Source organism: Oncorhynchus masou, chromosome 1 (assembly GCF_036934945.1).
Source record: "Oncorhynchus masou masou isolate Uvic2021 chromosome 1, UVic_Omas_1.1, whole genome shotgun sequence".
NCBI classification, from domain to species: Eukaryota; Metazoa; Chordata; class Actinopteri; order Salmoniformes; family Salmonidae; genus Oncorhynchus; species Oncorhynchus masou.
The window spans coordinates 49,338,207-49,360,633 of record NC_088212.1 but is presented as its reverse complement, the minus strand read 5'-3'; the positions used below and the strand labels follow the sequence as shown (position 1 = coordinate 49,360,633).

The window sequence follows — 22,427 nt, the reverse complement described above, 5'->3', positions numbered from 1 at the left end:
CTCTCTTCGTCCGCCCACGTGTTCTCGCACACCCCGAGAGCTTCTGGTCAGCGGGGTGGTGGCACCGGCATCCTCATCTCTCCCAAGTGGTCATTCTCTCTTTCTCCCCTTACCCATCTGTCTATCGCCCCCTTTGAATTCCATGCTGTCACAGTTACCAGCCCTTTCAAGCTTAACATCCTTATCATTTATCGCCCTCCAGGTTCCCTCGGAGAGTTCATCAATGAGCTTGATGCCTTGATAAGCTCCTTTCCTGAGGACGGCTCACCTCTCACAGTCCTGGGCGACTTTAACCTCCCCACGTCTACCTTTGACTCATTCCTCTCTGCCTCCTTCTTTCCACTCCTCTCCTCTTTTGACCTCACCCTCTCACCTTCCCCCTACTCACAAGGCAGGCAATACGCTCGACCTCATCTTTACTAGATGCTGTTCTTCCACTAACCTCATTGCAACTCCCCTCCAAGTCTCCGACCACTACCTTGTATCCTTTTCCCTCTCGCTCTCATCCAACACTTCCCACACTGCCCCTACTCGGATGGTATCGCGCCGTCCCAACCTTCGCTCTCTCTCCCCCGCTACTCTCTCCTCTTCCATCCTATCATCTCTTCCCTCTGCTCATACCTTCTCCAACCTATCTCCTGATTCTGCCTCCTCAACCCTCCACTCTTCCCTTTCTGCATCCTTTGACTCTCTATGTCCCCTATCCTCCAGGCCGGCTCGGTCCTCCCCTCCCGCTCCGTGGCTCGACGACTCACTGCGAGCTCACAGAACAGTGCTCCGGGCAGCCGAGCGGAAATGGAGGAAAACTCGCCTCCCTGCGGACCTGGCATCCTTTCACTCCCTCCTCTCTACATTTTCCTCCTCTGTCTCTGCTGCTAAAGCCACTTTCTTCCACTCTAAATTCCAAGCATCTGCCTCTAACCCTAGGCAGCTCTTTGCCACCTTCTCCTCCCTCCTGAATCCTCCTCCCCCTCCCCCCTCCTCCCTCTCTGCAGATGACTTCGTCAACCATTTTGAAAAGAAGGTCGACGACATCCGATCCTCGTTTGCTAAGTCAAACGACACCGCTGGTTCTGCTCACACTGCCCTACCCTGTGCTCTGACCTCTTTCTCCCCTCTCTCTCCAGATGAAATCTCGCTTCTTGTGACGGCCGGCCGCCCAACAACCTGCCCGCTTGACCCTATCCCCTCCTCTCTTCTCCAGACCATTTCCGGAGACCTTCTCCCTTACCTCACCTCGCTCATCAACTCATCCCTGACCGCTGGCTACGTCCCTTCCGTCTTCAAGAGAGCGAGAGTTGCACCCCTTCTGAAAAAACCTACACTCGATCCCTCCGATGTCAACAACTACAGACCAGTATCCCTTCTTTCTTTTCTCTCCAAAACTCTTGAACGTGCCGTCCTTGGCCAGCTCTCCCGCTATCTCTCTCAGAATTACCTTCTTGATCCAAATCAGTCAGGTTTCAAGACTAGTCATTCAACTGAGACTGCTCTTCTCTGTATCACGGAGGCGCTCCGCACTGCTAAAGCTAACTCTCTCTCCTCTGCTCTCATCCTTCTAGACCTATCGGCTGCCTTCGACACTGTGAACCATCAGATCCTCCTCTCCACCCTCTCCGAGTTGGGCATCTCCGGCGCGGCCCACGCTTGGATTGCGTCCTACCTGACAGGTCGCTCCTACCAGGTGGCGTGGCGAGAATCTGTCTCCTCGCCACGCGCTCTCACCACTGGTGTCCCCCAGGGCTCTGTTCTAGGCCCTCTCCTATTCTCTCTATACACCAAGTCACTTGGCTCTGTCATAACCTCACATGGTCTCTCCTATCATTGCTATGCAGACGACACACAATTAATCTTCTCCTTTCCCCCTTCTGATGACCAGGTGGCGAATCGCATCTCTGCATGTCTGGCAGACATATCAGTGTGGATGACGGATCACCACCTCAAGCTGAACCTCGGCAAGACGGAGCTGCTCTTCCTCCCGGGGAAGGACTGCCCGTTCTATGATCTCGCCATCACGGTTGACAACTCCATTGTTTCCTCCTCCCAGAGCGCTAAGAACCTTGGCGTGATCCTGGACAACACCCTGTCGTTCTCAACTAACATCAAGGCGGTGGCCCGTTCCTGTAGGTTCATGCTCTACAACATCCGCAGAGTACGCCCCTGCCTCACACAGGAAGCGGCGCAGGTCCTAATCCAGGCACTTGTCATCTCCCGTCTGGATTACTGCAACTCGCTGTTGGCTGGGCTCCCTGCCTGTGCCATCAAACCCCTACAACTCATCCAGAACGCCGCAGCCCGTCTGGTGTTCAACCTTCCCAAGTTCTCTCACGTCACCCCGCTCCTCCGCTCTCTCCACTGGCTTCCAGTTGAAGCTCGCATCCGCTACAAGACCATGGTGCTTGCCTACGGAGCTGTGAGGGGAACGGCACCGCAGTACCTCCAGGCTCTGATCAGGCCCTACACCCAAACAAGGGCACTGCGTTCATCCACCTCTGGCCTGCTCGCCTCCCTACCACTGAGGAAGTACAGTTCCCGCTCAGCCCAGTCAAAACTGTTCGCTGCTCTGGCCCCCCAATGGTGGAACAAACTCCCTCACGACGCCAGGACAGCGGAGTCAATCACCACCTTCCGGAGACACCTGAAACCCCACCTCTTCAAGGAATACCTAGGATAGGATAAGTAATCCTTCTCACCCCCCCTCCCCCTTAATGATTTAGATGCACTATTGTAAAGTGGCTGTTCCACTGGATGTCAGAAGGTGAATTCACCAATTTGTAAGTCGCTCTGGATAAGAGCGTCTGCTAAATGACTTAAATGTAAATGTAAATATCCAGGTATAATCACGAATTCCCCAGGGCAGCTGTCTAGGCCACATACTTTAAAAAATCTTTACTTATGACATGCCCCTGGCCTTAAGTAAAGCCAGTGTGACTATGCATGCGGATGACTCAACACTATACACGTCACTACAGCGAGTGAAATGACTGCAACACTCAACAAACTGCTGCAGATAGTTTCAGAATGGGTGGCAAGGAATAATTTAGTCCTAAATATTTCCAAAAGCATTGTAGTTGGGACAAATCATTCACTAAATCATAAACCTCAACTAAATAATGTACTAAATAATGTGGAACTTGAGCAAGTTGAGGTGAATAAACTGCTTGGATTAACCCTGGCTTGTTAACTGTCATGGTCAAAACATGATACTGCAGTAACTAAAATGGGATAAATCTGTCCATAATAAAGTGCACTCTGCCTTTTTAACAACACTATCAAGGCAGGTCCTACAGGCTCTAGTTTTGTCGCACCTGGACTACTGTTCAGTCGTGTGGTCAGGTGCCACAAGGAGGGACCTCGGAAAATTACAATTTGCCCAGAACAGGGCAGCATGGCTGGCCATTAAATGTACACGGAGAGATAACATTAATGATATGCATGTAAAGCTCTCATTGCTCAAAGTGGAGGAGATACTAAATCATTACTTGTTTTTGTAAGAAGTGTTGACATGCTGAATTGCACTGAGGTGTCTGTTTAAACTACTAGCATATGGACACCGATGCATACCCCACAAGACATGCCACCAAAGGTCTCTTCACAATCCCCAGGCACAGGCATACACAAGATAAGACACGAACTCTACACACATGTGCACATGGATGTTGTATTGTAACTTTATGGTGGTGACCTGAGGGAACACACTGAATGTGTTGGGTAAGGTGTTATGAAATGTCATGTCATGTAGTATTTAAACTATGTAACTGTCTTATGTTGCTGCACCACAGGAAGAGTACCTGATGCCTTGGCAGCTAACGGGGATCCATAATAAATACAGAAACAATATTTACCTCCCGTTATTAACCATTTATAAATGCACTTACAAATGCTTATAAGTTTAACCCTTCTGTATCATCATGCAACCTTATTTTCAGTAGCTGAATAGTTCATGTCTCCCTTTTTAGGTGTGATGATGCATTGTTGCTCTGACCCAGGAACTGAAGAGGTTGGTTTTCATGATGTGTCTTGACCGACCTTTGAAACCCTGATGCTCTGGTCAAATGTACATCATCGACATTACTCAATCAACATCGCATCTCTGTGATAGTCCAAGTATGGTGAATGTTCTGGTGTGAAATGGTAACTGTAATACCTTCGGTTGGGGAAACAATGGAGGAGGTATCCTCTCACAACGTTGAACGTTTTGGTCTTCATACCCACCATTCATTGACTGAACATGTTTAATAAAGTGTTGAATCTTCTCACATGTATGTAGTGATGAGTACCAAATACTGCCTATGAGTACTGTATGTCTAAGATCTGAGTGTACCTTATTTTAAAGTGACAGACCTACAAACATAACGGAGTTACCAAAATGTATATACACTACCGGTCAAAAAATGTTAGAACACATACTCATTCAAGGGTTATTCTTTATTTTAACTATTTTCTACATTGTAGAATAAATAGTGAAAACTGTGAAATAACACATGGAATCATGTCGTAAACAAAAAAAAATGTTAATCGAAATAGATTTTATATTTCAGATTCTTTAAAGTAGCTACCCTTTGCCTTGACAGCTTTGCACACTCTTGGCATTCTCTCAACCAGCTTCACCCGGAATGCTTATCCAGTCTTGAATGCATTCCCACCTATGCTGAGCACTTGTTGGCTGCTTTTCCTTCACTCTGCTGTCCGACTCATCCCAAACCATCTCAATTTGGTTGAGGTCGGGGGATTGTGGAGGCCATGAATCTATCAGTTTCATCATAGTGCTTGTGATGGTTTTTGCTACTGCACTTGAAGAAACTTTCAAAGTTCTTGAAATTTTCCAGATTGCCATAATATGGATTTAGTCTTTTACCAAATAGGGCTATCTTCTGTATACCACCCCATACCTTGTCACAACACAACTGATTGGCTCAAACGCATAAAGAAGGAAAGAAATTCCATTAATTAACTTTTAAGAAGGCACACCTGTTAATTGAAATGCATTCCAGTGGAATGTCTATCTGTGGTTAATATCTCCTAGCTAGCTAGGTACGACAGAGGTGCTAGCAAACGTTAGCTAGCTGAGCAGCATGCTAAAGTATACAGCAGAACTTCTGTATTCAAAAGTGAAACAAATTACATACACATTTTCACACAGGAGAAATTCTCTATCTTGTGAACGTTTCTTTCGCGCAATCTCTTCTCTCTGGCCTTTTGCACACTTCTCATAACCTCGTCCATCATGATTCTTCACAACGCACTGTCACATGATGTCAGTGTCAACAACATTCTGGGCACGTTCCAGGTCTTGAGATCTTGAGATATAGAGTTAAAGTGTACCAATGTATCATCAGGGTTTCAGATGTAAGACCCATCGTGGGAGTTGACCATTGGTCTGAAACCAAACATTTCTGTTCCTGGAACAGAGCAAGAATGCATCACATCCAAAAGTGAGAAAATAAATATTGTTTAACTATGCAACCATTGGGAAAAAGTTTGCATGATACAGTACATAAGCGTTCAATATTATACGCATTTGTAAGTGTATTTATAAATGGTTAATAGTTGGAGGTAAATAGTAGCTCACTATATGGCAAGCACTGACTGGCTATCACATTGTTTTGACCAATTTGTTATAACCCATTTATTAATGGCTGATAATGCATTTACAAATGATTAATTAACAGTTAATAACAATTACAAACCCTTTACAAATGGAACCGTATTGTAAAGTGTTACCCTTTCTTGTTTATGTGCTATCAAGATTGTTATTAGCTCATTGTGAAGCTCCGGTTGTGACCACTGTTAGAAATCTGGCACTGACACGCAATAGCACTTTACAATTGTCCCACCATGTTTAAAACTATGATGTTGGTGTTGTATCCATAACTCCAAATGAATCTAAAAGTGGTTACATTTCCTCAGCTCTATTAAGTTACAGTGGCAGGGTCAGGCTGTTGAAATTACAGATTGTGCCTTTTAATATATCAAAATCCTTTTACCTCAAGTCTATGTTTGGAGGGGTGTCAATTCATTAGAAAAATACATATTATTATTAATCAGTCCACTACTAACATCACATCTGCAGATAACCATTAGATTATCACTGCAGTACAAATCCTACATTAATGCTGGCTAGATAATCAGAAGCTGACTTTCAAAATTAAGTTTTCATGCCCTTCCTCAATCTTTAATTGCAAGAATATCCTTTTCAATATAGTCTTTAGACAATAATCCCAGCAGTATCGGATAATACCCACTTATCCTCCATAACCTATGAGTTATCCTTGCCATATTATAAGAAATAACAGGCACATCCAGCTCTTTCTTTAATCACAGACGAGTAGTCATTTGTGTGCAGTGTCCTGTGTGTCTGGCTCCGAGTTGGCACATAGACGCAGTATGCACACTATGTACTCAGCATGCCAAGTTGGGACAGGCACTGCATTGCAGCGCTGTGCATTTGCCCAAGTCTTGGCACACAGGCTGTCTGATCACACAGTGTAGATCATCTACTGTAAAGAACATAAGTCGACAGTATTATACCATAGTGTACGTGACAACCCGTATGCCGGAGCTCTTCATCTGTCCTCTGTATTTTAGACGGTCTCAGTAACAATCAATCTTCCGTCTTATTAATCTCTGAAACAGATGAGGTATGTAATACATGTCTCCATTTCCCAGCTCTATAGTACACAGTCACCCTCTGCAGGGCAGTTATCCGCATTAGCTCTCTCTATGTCCTTAAATGACTCCTCCTCTCCGTCTCACACCCTCCCTTCCTCTGTCTGTGTCTATAGCCTACCCCCCTTTCCCTGTGACACATACGCTAGACGTTGCATTGATTGTGCATAGAGAACCTCACCCTCTTCTACCACCTCAGTCTCGAATGGAGAAGGAGAGAATTGGAGTGCTTCTGTTCTTTCTGGTGGGCAACCTTATCTTTATTCTGAATTTATGTTTGACTTGTTTAGAGAGGACTGTGCAGTACAGGTTAGAGACTGTTTGTAATAGGAGGATGAGTGTTGGCTGACTTTCTGTGCAGGTAACAGTTAGTACAGTCTATTGAATACCTGAAAGCATATGCAGAGCAGTTCAAAACTTGCATCTCATTCCTCTGTATAAACTGTATAAGTTCTGGAAAATAAATGTTAGCTTACTGACATTTTTTGTTGGAAATAGTTGCAAAGATACTGTGAACTCTTACTCTTTTTTTAATATGCATGTTGTATTGTCTGATTGTGGATAACTTTTTTCTCCATCTCCTCTATCTGTCTTTGTCGGCAGATGCCCTTTCAGCCGGTCCTGTCTCCAGTGAAGACCTGCTCTCATCATAATGTCCCAGCTCCTGCATGTGGAGATCCCCAACTTTGGCAGCTCTGTGCTGGAGAGTCTGAACGAGCAGCGCCTGCAAGGCCAGTACTGTGATGTGGCCGTCATGGTCAACGGCCAGTCCTTTAAGGCCCACCGCGCCGTGCTGGCCGCCAGCAGCCTCTACTTCAGAGACCTGTTCAGCGGCAGCTCTCAGGGCATGTTTGAACTACCCTCCTCGGTCACCCCATCCTGCTTCCAGCAGATCCTCTCGTTCTGCTACACAGGCAGGCTGACCATGGCTGCCAGCGAACAGCTCGTGCTCATGTACACGGCCGGCTACCTCCAGATCCAGAACATTGTGGAGCGCAGGATGAATCTCATGCTAAAGGCCAACTCTCCACACTGCGATTCCCAGACGGCCACCACCGAGGATCTGGGCTTCGAACCGTCAAGCCCCAACTACAGCCATCCGGCCCTGTTGCCAGGCGACACACTAATGGCCACTTGTAGGATTAAGCAGGAAAGATGTGAGTCCCCAATGAGTGAGGAGCACACAGCTAAGGGCCTCAAGGGCTATGCCACGAGGAGCAGTGCGCAATGTTACATGAGGGCAGGAGGGAGTGGTATTGTACCCGGAGTACAGTCGTACCCTATGGCCTCTGGTGAGCGCTCTAGCCCAGGGGCCTCCAGCCTCCCAGCCACTGACAGCCCCACTTCCCACCCCAACGAGGAGGAGTTTGAAGAGGAGTTCCACGGCAGCAGCAATACAAACGGGGTTTATGGGCAGAATTATGGGCACCCAACCAACTATTACAGCAGTAAATTATCCATCCTCTGTGTTACTTTTTTGAAGCACCAGTAGTTCTCATTTGAAACACAACTTCAGCTTTAGAATACACTGTCTAGTATTGAAATTCTGCCTCCACTTGTTCCCCCCAGTGCAGGATAAGTTGGACGTGTTGTCCCTACCTCTGGCCACTGAGAGGCGCTGTGTGCTGATCGGCAGGGACACGATGGCGCTGCCACCCAGTCTCATCAGCCAGATTGGCTACCGCTGCCATCCCACCCTGTACACAGAAGGGGATCCTGGGGAGAAGGTGGAGCTGGTGGGAGGTAAGACATAAGCAGTGACCCCTGATATAGGCCACTCTATAATATGTATGTCTATGGTGCATCTCAGCTCGCCTCAAGCACTGACTTAGTTAACACTAGAACCGCTGGGCCTTTCCGCCTTTAAGGACCCGCTAGAGAACATTGCCGGGAGTCCCCTTTAGCGTCCGCATCAGATGAATATCAACCTGCAAGGTGTGCAAACATAAGCACCAACTCTTAAAAATATATTGTAAAGGTTAAATTCTATAAAGAAATACTAATAGAAATATATCCATGTAAAAATATAACAATAGTTATTTGTTCAGATGGTGTTAAGTTTTTTTTTTTTATAATTCTACTAAGTCCTACTGAAAAACGTAAAGCCTATTTTAATTTCCTTTATAATAAAACAGTGTAATACATTTGATGCATTTTATTTCTAGATTTGATTAGTAATAGAGTTATAATAAGTATTTACAGTCCAGTTACAGATTTTTTTGACAAAGTAGAAACAGAAAATCCAGGTGTGCAGGTGAAATGATTTGCCATATTCCTCAACAGAGGCGCCAGTGCATGAATAATTGTAAAGGATTAATTGCATGAATAAATATTTGTGGAAGTATATACAGTGGGGCAAAAAAGTATTTAGTCAGCCACCAATTGTGCAAGTTCTCCCACTTAAAAAGATGAGAGGCATAGGTACACTTCAACTATGACAGACAAAATGAGAAAAGAAATCCAGAAAATCACATTGTAGGATTTTTAATGAATTTATTTGCAAATTATGGTGGAAAATAAGTATTTGGTCAATAACAAAAGTTCATCTAAATACTTTGTTATATACCCTTTGTTGGCAATGACAGAGGTCAAAGTTTTCTGTAAGTCTTCACAAGGTTTTCACACACTGTTGCTGGTATTTTGGCCCATTCCTCCATGCAGATCTCCTCTAGAGCAGTGATGTTTTGGGGCTGTTGCTGGGCAACACAGACTTTCAACTCCCTCAAAGATGTTCTATGGGGATCTGGAGACTGGCTAGGCCACTCCAGGACCTTGAAATGCTTCTTACGGAGCCACTCCTTCTTTGCCCGGGCGGTGTGTTTGGGATCATTGTCATGCTGAAAGACCCAGCCACGTTTCATCTTCAATGCCCTTGCTGATGGAAGGAGGTTTTCACTCAAAATCTCACGATACATGGCCCCATTCATTCTTTCCTTTACACGGATCAGTCGTCCTGGTCTCTTTGCAGAAAAACAGCCCCAAAGCATGATGTTTCCACCTCCATGCTTCACAGTAGGTATGGTGTTCTTTGGATGCAACTCAGCATTCTTTGTCCTCCAAACACGACGAGTTGAGTTTTTACCAAAAAGTAATATTTTGGTTTCATCTGACCATATGACAATTCTCCCAATCTTCTTCTGGATCATCCAAATGCCTTCTAGCAAACTTCAGACGGGCCTGGACATGTACTGGCTTAAGCAGGGGGACGCGTCTGGCACTGCAGGATTTGAGTCCCTGGTGGCATAGTGTGTTACTAATGGTAGGCTTTGTTACTTTGGTCCCAGCTCTCTGCAGGTCATTCACTAGTTCCCCCCGTGTGGTTCTTGGATTTTTGCTCACCACGGTGTGAGATCTTGCGTGGAGCCCCAGATCGAGGGAGATTATCAGTGGTCTTGTATGTCTTCCATTTCCTAATAATTGCTCCCACAGTTGATTTCTTCAAACCAAGCTGCTTACCTATTGCAGATTCAGTCTTCCCAGCCTGGTGCAGGTCTACAATTTTGTTTCTGGTGACCTTTGACAGCTCTTTGGTCTTGGCCATAGTGGAGTTTGGAGTGTGACTGTTTGAGGTTGTGGACAGGTGTCTTTTATACTGATAACAAGTTCAAACAGGTGCCATTAATACAGGTAACGAGTGGAGGACAGAGGAGCCTCTTAAAGAAGTTACAGGTCTGTGAGAGCCAGAAATCTTGCTTGTTTGTAGGTGACCAAATACTTATTTTCCACCATAATTTGCAAATAAATTCATTAAAAATCCTACATGATGATTTTCTGGATTTCTTTTCCTCATTTTGTCTGTCATAGTTGAAGTGTACCTATGATGAAAATTACAGGCCTCTCATCTTTTTAAGTGGGAGAACTTGCACAATTGGTGGCTGACGAAATACTTTTTTGCCCCACTGTATATGACTAGATATAAAAACAATCGTTTTTGTTTTTTTATAGAGTCAATGATATTTTTTGTATAATTCTACAAAGTCCTAGCGAAAAAGGTAGGCATACAGCCTATTTTCGTTTCCATTACAATAATAACATTTGAGCAACTTTATTTGTAGATTAGTTATAGTAAGTATTACAGTCCAGTTTCAGCTTCTCTGACAAAGTAGAAAACAAAAATATATAATAATATAACCAGTCAGGTGCTCATGTGAAGTGATTTGATGTATTCCTAAATAAAACCACCAGTGCATGAACAATTGTAAAGGATGAATTACATAAAGAAAAAGTTGTGGAAATATATCAATGACAATAATTTGTTTTTTAAACAACGTAATTTGACATTGTCCTCTTTTTCTCGAGCGGGAGCTATGGTGTGTAGGGAATAGGGAGAGCAGGACGCACTGCTGCCTTGGCGGCTGTAGCTGCTTTCTTGGCGTTCTTGTGGTTCTCACGAAGCTCACATGCCAGGTCCATGATGAAGTCTCTGCTGACTATCTTGTCAAGGCATTGCTTGTACAACACATGCGCATTGATAGCAGCCACGTCGATCACGTTGTAGGACACTGCAACAGGCCAGCGGCAAGTACCTCCTTTTACAGAGTACAGTCTTGCCATCTGGTCGAGTGCATCCACACCAAGCTATTGCATAAAACAAAATAGAATAGAAAATGTTTGAATTATATAGAATAAAACTAATAGTAATATCAATTAATATTAACATAAGACAATATAATGAAAGGAGAAAATATTTGTTGCATGGCAGATGGAAAGGCTATCTGTATGTAGCAGAGCTACATACCTTTGTGCGATTGTAGTCTGTCACTGTCTCCGATGTCTTCTTCTGGTAACTGCTGATGGCAACAGTGGGATGTATGGTGCTGAGGATTGCAAACACTCTTGTTTATTTTCCATCTGTACACTGTGAGTGTTGCGTTTACCACTCTCCATCACTGATGTGGAGTAAAGCTCCGCTGGTATGTTGTTTTGTGCAGAGGGCGGAAGCTCCGGTCTCTGTTTGTTCACTGTTCTGCGCAGGCTAGTTTTCCTTGCCAGACTCCTGTCTCACTGTGGCAGGTAGGATCACAGTCTGTTGGCCCTGTTCTGGTTTTGCTGCGGCGAGGCTTAGGCATCAGAGGCAGAGTCTCGAATCAGATGAATAATCTTCATCAGAAATGTTGATCTCAAGCTCAATATCCGATCCTCCATCCGATTCCAGCTCATCTAAATTCTACAGCATGTGCAATGCTGTCCGTGTGTCCATTTGTTTGGTTCGGCTTGCCATTGTGAACGACACACATTGTGTGTTGTTCTCAGTTTCTGATTTGACTCTCTGAGCTGAGATTATACAATTTCCAGGTTTTCAGAATCAAATAATTAGACCTCCCCACAATTCTTTATCATCATTACACTATTGTTCTAAATTCAAACCCCTTCTCCCTCGTCATTCAGATCATTAAAATTCAATCACCCTCTTCAGCTTCCTCCTCATCATTCAGTTCATTCAAATTCAGTTGTGAAGTCACGTGCACAATTATCGGTTTCTATCACCCATTCATCCATTGACAACACTCATTCAGAGTGAGGAGAGAGATGCATTAGAGCCTCTATACCAACACCCTTCAGCACATTTGTCTTGGCCCCTTAAGTTGGAAAATATGAAAAAACAACAGGTAAACAGCCTCTAAATACCTTTTCTGTTTGTGATTGAAAAATTCTGACAACTGAGCAATGTAAAACAAATATTTAGGAAAAGTCAGGGAAGGTAGCAGGGCGTTGCTATTTTTGGAGGGGCAGATTTTTTTTAATTTACAAAATCAAACGTCAGTGGCCATTGGCTGTTGTAGTGTTGAAGACCCAAGCCCTCCCATGCAGACAGTATATTTTCTTCTTTACAACTGTATCATACAACACAGAGATGTTACCATGGACATAGAGATCATTAGGGAGGCCTGCCATTTTATTGTTTTTATCATGGATGTGAACGTGAGCAGCATTGCTCTGTCCTTTTCCCCAGGTTCTGGTGTATATATGACTCGTGGCCAGTTGATGAACTGTCATTTGTGTGCCGGCATTAAGCACAAAGTGCTGCTGCGTCGGCTGCTCGCCACCTTCTTTGACAGGTTAGACTGTTAAATTATACAGTGCATTTGTAACTATATTGTCGTAGCCAGATTCTGGACCTAGACAGTAGGCTACTAGCTCTTTATAAAGCATATTTTGTCATTTTAGACAGAGAAAATGAGAGGGGGGGCAGAGAAAATGATAGAAATGAGAAAGGGAAAGCCCTATATGGATACTGATTATGCTATTGTATACATAGAAACACACTGGCCAATAGCTGTGGAACTGGAATTCGCTCCTCCACCAATGATCCCAGCCGAAAACCGTTGGACAACCGAGTCCTAAACACTGTCAAACGTAGGTGCCCTTCTGTTTTCTCGGGTGTTAAACACCATACTGGATTCATTTGGCTCAACACTGTATGTAAAGTTGACAATATGCATCTCTTTCAATGTTGTCTTGTCTCCTTCCTCTCGTTTGCAGTCTACTGCCAGAACTTTGCACCTAATTTCAAAGAGAGTGAGATGAACGTGATTGCAGCCGACATGTGCACAAATGCCCGGCGTGTGCGAAAGCGCTGGCTACCCAAGATCCAGTCCATGCTCCCAGAGACCAAGGAGAGCAGCAGAAGTTCCTGCAAGGGGCAGTCCAGGGCCTGTGTGTCATCGCAGACAAGTGTGCTGTCGTCGGCCTTGCCCTTTGAAATGGACTTCAGACACCTGACGTCGTCCTACCTGACCCTAGAACAGCAGCTCTACGCCGAGAGCCGCAAAGAGACTCTCCTACCTCACCTGCAGTTTGTGGGAACCACCAGGTCAGAGGAGGGGGCTGCAGCAGTAGAGCTGGCTGAGTCCGAGACAGAGCATGGGCCTGAGCGAGGAGGACGAGGAGCCCAGGCGGGCCAAGGAACTGAACGCCTCTCTGAGTGCTTGGAGAGAGCAGCTGAGGTCCCCTCCCTCAGCACACAGGGTAAGGCTGGGGCCGGGGGCTCCCCCTCCTCCAAACACACAGGACAGCAGGAGGACAAGTTGCTAGAAGATGACCAGTGAGGTCCTAACATCCCTCTTCTCCACCAATCTATATATGTCTATGTATGTGTATTTAAGCTTTGGCTACTCAACTGCATGTAACATCGCAGAAATTGCAGTTCAGACATGCACTTAAAAGAAAACTGATGAAAAAATGAAATGCAGTATAATAATTCCTTGATGGAGAAGAGAAGAATTGCTACTACTGTGGCACCTTGATGGACTCGCTGATAGATAAGGTGGTTGAACAGACATGGGGCGAATGAGGAAAAACGTTGAGTTTTTAGTTGTCGTTTGTACTCTTGTAAAGCCTACAAGACCAGAAGTCTAGGGTTGGCTTTTATGTGCATTTACCCTCTACAACACCACTGGTCATAATGTACGACTCACTACTACTTTATTTTACAGTACAGAAATTACCTGGTATTTTACATAGAAATAGAAATGCATAGAAATTGCATTGTAAAATGCAATTAAACAATTATAATAACCTATAACCGACATTTGTTTATTTGAGGCTCAATGCAAGTAGCACCACTCAGCACCATTTGGTACCAGGTAGTTACCAATAGTTTAAAGGCCTTTGAGGTAAGGAGCAGAAAGTACCCATTAATTTCCTAGAAAATACCAAGCAATTTCTGTTCCTTAAAATAAAGTGCAACAAACACTTCTTTATTGAATTCTGTTTTCTAATTGTTCTGCTTCCACCTAATTACCTCTAATGTGACATTATGTTCATCTATATAATCAACTGTTGGCACTGAATAAGACAAACATTAACAATAACAAAATGGGGAGGCCACACAATATTGCTTCTATATTCCTTTATTTTAATCAGCTTCAAACTGTCGGTCAACTGCGATGCATTGAAGGTATAGCCCCAGTGAGATTGATCTGTTCTTTACCTTATATCCAGTACTGTTTTGATATTACTGATTGGAATATGTTGAAAGATTCATCCACCCAGGACTCATCCATCAACATTGAGGAATATACACCATCAATCAGAGGCTTCATTAGGAAATGTGTTGATATTGTTCCCACAATAGCAATCCGGACATGCCCCAACTAAAAACCCTGGATCAACAGAGATCTCCGTAGCATGCTCAGAGCCCATACTGCAGCATTAAATGCTCTCAGAACAGACCCTGATGACTCGGTGGGGCGCGATGCATACAAGGCAAGCAGTTACGAGCTCCTTATCCATTAGTGATGCAAAAAGACAGTGCAGACTCAAACTTTAATTGATGTTTGACAACCTAGACTCGCGAAACGTGGCAAGGACTACAGACTACAAAGGCAAATCTAGCTGTGTGGTGCCCACCGAAGCCTCCCTCCCAGATGAGCTTAACACATTCTATGGTCGCTTCGAGGCAGACAATCCCGAGCCATCCAGGAAGACACTCGCTGCTCCGGACAACCAAGTGCTTTCACTCTGAGGCTGACGTGAAGAAAACTCTCAAAAGAGTGAATACTCACAAAACCGCCAGACCAGTTGGCATCCTTGGCCACATTCTCAGAGTGTGTGCTGACAAGCTGGTGAGCGTCTTCTCAGACATCTTCAACCTGTCCCTGGCTGTAGTCCTCACCTGCTTCAAGGAGACTACCATTGTCTCAGTGCCCACGAAAAACAAGGTGACATTCCCAAATGACTACTGACCAGTCTCACTCACCCCAGTCATCATGAAGTGCCTCGAGAGGCTGGTCATGGCCCACATCAAGGCCAGCATGCCAGGCACACTGGACCCATGCCAATTATCCTACCGCTCCAACAGATCCATGGAAGATCCCATTTCCATCGCTATTCACACGGCCCTAACACATCAGGACAAGAGGAACACCTATGTGGGAATCCTGTTCATTGACTACAGTTCAGCATTCAACACCATTGTTCCCTCAAAGCTCGACACCAAGCACAGAGCACTGAGTCTGGGCAGCACCATCTGCAACTGGGTCCTGGACTTCCTGACGGGCAGACCACAGGAACAACACCTCTTCTATACTAACTCTTAACACAGGGGACCCTCGGGGGTATCTCCACAGCCCTCTGCTGTACATCCTATTCACCCATGACTGCGTGGCTTTGCATGACACCAACTCCATCAAGTTTGCTCACAACACCACAATTGTAGGCCTGGTAACCAACAATGACGAGTCAGTCTATAGGGAGGTTGTAAGTAAACCGGCATTGTGGTGCTCCCAATTCAACTGTGGGAGCATGGCGGCTCTCAACACCAGGCAACAAAAAGAGCTGGCCACTACTATACGAGAGATTGTTTGTGAGGAGATTACCTCTGCCCTTGTCTACAATTAAAACCGATAATTGAATCATTGGCTGTGCTCCCTGCTAACGTGGATACCTATTCTAAAGTGGAAAGCCTGGAGAAGGCAACCAATGTGACAGAGGTGTGACTCCATGACCTGGAAACAGCGCAAGCTAAGTTGGAAGGGATAATCAAACGCCTGTAAATTCAATATGCAGGTCACAGGACTTGAAACTGGTGTGGAGGCGGCCAACCCAACTTCCTTCATGAGCAAAATCTTTTCTATGAGCTGTTCGTGCGGGAGGTCCCATGTTGCTGATTAACAGTGAGCACTGGAGCGGTCAACTCCAACGGCTCTCACTGTATGATTGTACGGATCCACAGCTTTGAAGTCAAGCGGAGAATTGTTCACCTTGTAGTGTAATCTGGGGGTTTGACTATGCAGGGAAGAGGATCAACATCTACCCAGACCTGAGTGCCAAAATTTTAAAACACAGGGAAACCTACGACAAGGTGCGATATCAGCTACGCAAGCTAAACCTGAGATTTGGCTTCATCCACTCGACAAAACTCCTCTTGATCTTCCAGAACACCACACACATGTTTTCCACTGCCAAGGAAGCTCAAGACTTCTTCAAGAAGCACATCAAACCCAACACACAACGGGACAAGCCAACAGAAGGAACCTCATGACTGGCACATTTTTTTTAAGGTATGCTATCCATGCACAATCACGCGGCCTAGCCTATGGCTATGATGCTGCCCTCAGCATAAGACAATGATGACACCCCCTAATGTTTGGGTACAAGGAACAATAATAATATTATTGCTGAGCATTAAACTTGTTATAAGTATATTGCCTATTGTCCTGGACATTTACACAGTAATGGCACCACACCAATTAATGAGCAATGGACAATATAGTTATATATAGTCAAGTAGTTTAAGTTAGTAGCTATTCCCCTACTATTTTATGTTTCATTTTGTATAGATGTTTTGCGACTGCCAAGGAGAGATGGCCAGTCCAATACTGGCTACTACTACACAATAGCTGTTTTGTTTTTGCTTTTTTTCCTTCTTGTTGATTCCTTTCCCCCTCTATTTAGGCACTAAATGTATCTCCCATGGAGGACTTGCCCTACAGCCAATGATAAATTATTATATACAGTAGCATCTAGAGTATAGACTTCACTTTTTGCACATACCCTCTTATTTGTTTTGTACATAGAACAGAGCACTTAAAGGAGGGCAAATATATGTTTAAAGTCATTCAAAGCATATTGCTAATAATTTATGCATATAATGGTTTAAGATCTATTGCTCCTCCTAGTTTTGACTGTTTAGGCATTAGACTTGCATATCTGTCATCTTTTTGTTTTCATTTTCTTTATTTTTTCCTTCATTCCCCACCCTTGCTCATCAAGTCTGCTAACTTAACTGTAAAGGTCTAAATTGGTTGCTTATTTTATGTTTTATTTAACAATAATAAGTTTTTTTTTTAATGTTATAGCTTAAGACCCCCCCTGCTGCTTAAGAGAAACAGGAGAAGGAGGGCTGGGAGAACAGGAGGAGGAAGGCTGGGGGAACAGGAGAAGGAGGGCTGGGGGAACAGGAGAAGGAGGGCTGGGGGAACAGGAGAAGGAGGGCTGGGGGAACAGGAGAAGGAGGGCTGGGGGAACAGGAGAAGGAGGGCGGGGGGAACAGGAGAAGGAGGGCTGGGAGCTACATAGGAAGGAGGGGGCTGAGGAAGGGGGGGGCAGGGAAGGTGGGACGGTTTATAGCGACCCAATGGGTCGTGCTATTTTATTTTACATCCATGATCTTATCAACACTAAGGATAACAATTACATTTTAGAAAAACTATGGCAACACTAGCTATTGTCTCATGGAATATGAAAGGCTTTAATAATCCTATCAAACATTCCAGCTGTCTTGATATTCAAGCAAGAAACCATATTGATATAGCAATGCTCCAAGAAACACACTTTCTCCATAAGAACGCACATAGAATAGAGAACCATTTGTACAAACTGGCGGCTTTTTAATGAGCCTCAAACAAAACTAAGGGTGTTATCATAATGATGTATAAGAAACTCAATCACAGTATCCCTGGTGAAGGCGAAGACCAAAAAAATGTCCATAATGGGAAGAGAATTGCCTTTATCAATGTGTATGCTCCAAATTCATATGATCCCAAGTTTTTTATTTTATTCTCTGACCAGCATATTGTTAGAATTGACTGAATTCCTACTGGTTATTCGGACAGACATGAATGCCATTTTGGACATGCGGGACAAATCTAATGAGACCAACATACTCTCCAACATACGCTGTATTTGGAAAGTATTCAGACCCCTTGACTTCTTCCAGATTTTGTTACTTTACAGCCTTGTTCTGAAATTAATTAAATTGTTTTTATCTCTCGTCAATTTTAACACAATACCCCATAATGACAGAGCAAAAACAGGTTTTCAGACATTTTTGCAAATGGATAAAAAAAACTGATATCACATTTACGTAAGTATTCAGACCCTTTACTCAGTACTTTGTTGAAGCACCCTTGGCAGCGATTACAGCCTCGAGTCTTCTTGGGTATGATGCTACAAGCTTGGCACACCTGTATTTGGGGAGTTGCTCCCATTCTTCTCTGCAAATCCTCTCAAGCTCTGTCAGGTTGGATGGGAAGCGTCGCTGCACAGCTATTTTCAGGTCTCTCCAGAGATGTTCGATCGGGTTCAAGTCTGGGCGCTGGCTGGTACACTCAATGACATTCAGAGACTTGTCCCAATGCCACTCCTGCGTTGTCTTGGTTGTGTGATTAGGGTCGTTGTCCTGTTGGAAGGTGAATCTTCTCCCCATTTTGAGGTCCTGAGAGCTCTGGGGCAGGTTTTCATCAAGGACCTCTTTGTACTTTGCTCTGTTCATCTTTCCTTCAATCCTGACTAGTCTCCCTGTCCCTGCCGCTGAAAACCATCCCCACAGCATGATGCTGCCACCACCATGCTTCACCGTAGGGATGGTGCCAGGTTTCCTCCAGACATTGACGCTTGGCATTCAGGCTAAAGAGTTCAATCTTGGTTATATCAGATGAGTGAATCTTGTTTCTCATGGTCTGAGAGTTCTTTAGGGGCCTTTTGGTAAACTCCAAGCGGTATGTTATGTGCCTTTTACAGAGGAGTGGCTTCCGTCTGGCCACCCTACCATAAATGCCTGATTGCTGGAGTACTGCAGAGATCGTTGTCCTTCTGGAAGTTTCTCTCATCTCCAAGGAGGAATTCTTGATCTCTGTCAAAGTGACCATCGGGTTCTTGGTCATTCCCTGACAAAGGCCCTTCTCCATCGATTGCTCAGTTTGGCCGGGCAGCCAGCTCTAGGAAGATTCTTGGTTTGTTCCAAACTTCTTCCATTTAAGAGGCCACTGTGTTTTTGGGGACCTTCAATGCTGCAGGCATTTTTTGGTACTCTTCCCCAGATCTGCGCATTGACACAATCCTTTCTCGGCGCCTTACGGACAATTCCTTCGGCCTCATGGCTTGTTTTTTGCTTTGACATGCACCTGGGACCTTATATAGACAGGTGTGTGCCTTTCCAAATTATTCCCAATCAATTAATTTCACCATAGGTGGACTCCAATAAAGTTGTTGAAACATTTCAAGGATGATCAATGGAAACAGAATGCACCTGAGCTCAGTTTCGAGTCTCATAGCAAAAGGTCTGAATACTTACGTAAACAAGGTATTTTTGTTTTTATTTGTAATAAATTAGCAAGCATTTCTAAAAAAACAACAGTTTTTTTCCTTTGTTATTATTGAGTATTGTGTGTAGATTGATGAAGATTATTTATTTAATCTATTTTAGAAAAAGGCTGTAACGTAACAAAATGCAGTAAATGTCAAGGGGCCTGAATCCTTCCCGAATGCACTGTACATGGAGACTGTTTTGTGACAAAAATAAGGTGTTAAATATGTACAAAAAAATGTACGTTTCCTGACCTTTCTTATATCTCTCAGATATAGGACCGACACTACAGAACAAACTTCGTCCTGATTTATTTTTTTTATTTTTTGGGGGGGGGGGGTTATCTGTTATTCAATGCGTTTGTATGGGCTAATCAAGGCCAAATAAAATTGTTAATCAAACTGGGTCGTGTTTTGGAGGACACATGACTCTCGACCTTCGCCTCTCCCGAGTTTGTAGGGGAGTTGCAGCGATGAATGTTTGAATGTTATACCGGTAAAAAATGTGTTAAAAAAAAGGAAGCAGAGGACAGACACATGCCCTGATCCACATATATGGGATTGCAGTAAAAAGAGTCAGCAGTTTTAAGTTCCCGGTGTCCACATCACCAGGGACTTGACATGGACCAACAGCACCACCACTCTTGTCAACAGGGCGCAACAGCGTCTCTACCTCCTAAGGCGGCTGACGATATTCCGCATGCCAACCCGGCTCCTCTCCAAATACTTCCGCTGCACCATTGAGAGTGTCCTGAATGGTTGCAATCACTGCCTGGTAAGGGTAATTCCTCCATCCACGACAGCAAGACCCTCCAGTGTGGTGAAGACAGCCCAGTACATCACTGGGACCATGCTCCTGCCCATCCAGGACATCTACTTGAAACGGTGCCTGAAGAAGCCCCGCAGCATCATCAAGGACATCACACACCACAGCGAAGAGCTGTTCACTCCCTTATAGTCTGGAGCATGAGGTCTGATACCAACAGACTCAAATACAGTTTCTAGGCATCAGACTGCTGAACACTTGAACTGGACTGACCACCTGCACTGACTCTCCGCACCTTAGCAAACATGCACTCACTCACATACACAGCCACACAGATACTGTATACGCGTGCACACACACAAACACACATATTCATGCTACGCACACACACATCCCAACTGCTGCTACTAGGCTCTTATTATTGCTAAATACTGCACAATTTAAATTCTTGCCCACCAAACCCCCCTTTCCCCAAAACACGTGTAAATATTGGACTATAAATTGTGCCTTCCTGTATTATATTTAAGCTAAAATATTTATTCTATTCTACTGAGCCATTTACTTTACGTTCGTATTCTTATCTTTTATAATTTCTTATTGCTGTTGCATTGTCGAGAAGGAACCTGCAAGGAAGCATTTCGTTGAACGGTGTATGTCATGTTTATCCTGTACATACAACTAATAAAACTCAGTCCGTCCCTCCATCAATAACAGTTTCTCACACTCATGTTCTGAAACGAGGTTGAGCGCAGCAGAGTCGTGGTTTTACAACAAAACAGATGCAATAAACAGAAACATTGGTCAAAATCCTCTTTGTTTTGATGTCATGTGAAAGGCAACAGAGTTACCAATAGAGGATGGTTAGAGCTGGGAGAAATGGGTGCATATATTGTATGTTAGGTTTGTTATATTGGTTGACTTTGCTCACAATTACTATTACTTGCTTGACAATTAATGTTAGTCTTTAAACCGACTCTTCCACAATCAATACATCTAGACGGGTTTGTATTGCACAAAGATTGGTCTGGCTATTGGAATATTTTCGAAACCTAATGGCTGGCTGTTCATGTCACACATGTTATTTTAATTACACTTTTGCTATACGGTATTAATTGAGTATTGTTTGTAGAAATACATGTCAATACTTATACTACTACACATACTACTACTACTGTACCTTGGATAACTTGAACATTGGAGGGTGAATGTTCATGTGTCATTGTTGTTTTGTGATGCTTTTTTGTGATGTCCTTCTGGTCCATGAGCTTCTCCAGGAGGAGGACGTGTCCCTAAATGTGAAGAGGAGGTTCCGAAACGTCCAGACAGTGTGGAACTGGTTGTTCTGTTTGAGGTGGTTGTTCTCCAGGCGAAAGAGATTCCAAATACACCGTCTGGAGGAAGAAGAATGAAAAAACAGGCTTCTGGCAAAAAAGTTGTGGCAAACCTTTGGCCAATTTGCCAAAAATGTTTGAAAATTTGTTTTGTGGCAAACTGTTGCAGTAAATATGCGGCAGCTCGTACAATTCCTGGCAAACAATTCTAGGAAACTTGTGGCGAACATTATGTGACAAACAGTATGAATATGCAAATTAAATCTGTTTTTTGTTATAATGTGTTAAACAATTCAAATGTATCTACATAAACCAAATCACATAACTTTAAATTAATTTACACTACATGTCAAAAGTTTTAGCACACCTCCTCATTCAAGGGTTTTTCTTTATTTTTTACTATTTTCTACAGTGTAGAATAATAGTGAAGACATCAAAACTATAAAATAACACATTAAATCATGTAGTAACCAAAACCGTGTTAAACAAATCAAAATATATTTTATATTTGAGATTCTTCAAATAGCCACCCTTTGACTTGATGACAGCTTTGTACACTCTCGGAATTCTCTCAGCCAGCTTCATGAGGTAGTCACCTGGAATGAATTTAAATTAACAGGTGTGCCTTCTTA

The 22,427-nt window shown here is 43.9% G+C and overlaps 1 protein-coding gene and 1 long non-coding RNA gene across 2 annotated transcripts; one reads left to right on the top strand and one right to left on the bottom strand.

Moving 5' to 3' along the window:
- Positions 1-7,211: 7,211 nt before the first annotated feature.
- Positions 7,212-14,504, top strand: LOC135545844 (nucleus accumbens-associated protein 2). The gene is made up of 5 exons (XM_064973787.1): positions 7,212-8,117; positions 8,239-8,412; positions 12,623-12,728; positions 12,929-13,026; positions 13,153-14,504. The coding sequence occupies exons 1-5, from the start codon at positions 7,322-7,324 to the stop codon at positions 13,716-13,718; spliced, it is 1,740 nt and encodes a 579-aa protein (XP_064829859.1). The 5' UTR covers positions 7,212-7,321; the 3' UTR covers positions 13,719-14,504.
- On the bottom strand, positions 10,699-11,979 carry LOC135555421 (uncharacterized). Its single transcript, XR_010457872.1, has 2 exons — positions 11,408-11,979; positions 10,699-11,247 (listed from the first exon to the last, which is right to left on the bottom strand). It is a non-coding gene; the product is annotated as an uncharacterized LOC135555421 (long non-coding RNA).
- Positions 14,505-22,427: the final 7,923 nt, after the last annotated feature.

What these genes read in the sequence shown, in the direction of transcription:
- LOC135545844 (XM_064973787.1), top strand. Translation starts at nt 7,322, where the DNA reads ATGTCCCAGCTCCTGCATGTGGAGATCCCCAACTTTGGCAGCTCTGTG. An exon ending in CTCGCCACCTTCTTTGACAG is followed by an intron (nt 12,729 to 12,928) that starts GTTAGACTGTTA and finishes TTGTATACATAG; the next exon opens with AAACACACTGGCCAATAGCT. An exon ending in AGTCCTAAACACTGTCAAAC is followed by an intron (nt 13,027 to 13,152) that starts GTAGGTGCCCTT and finishes TCTCGTTTGCAG; the next exon opens with TCTACTGCCAGAACTTTGCA.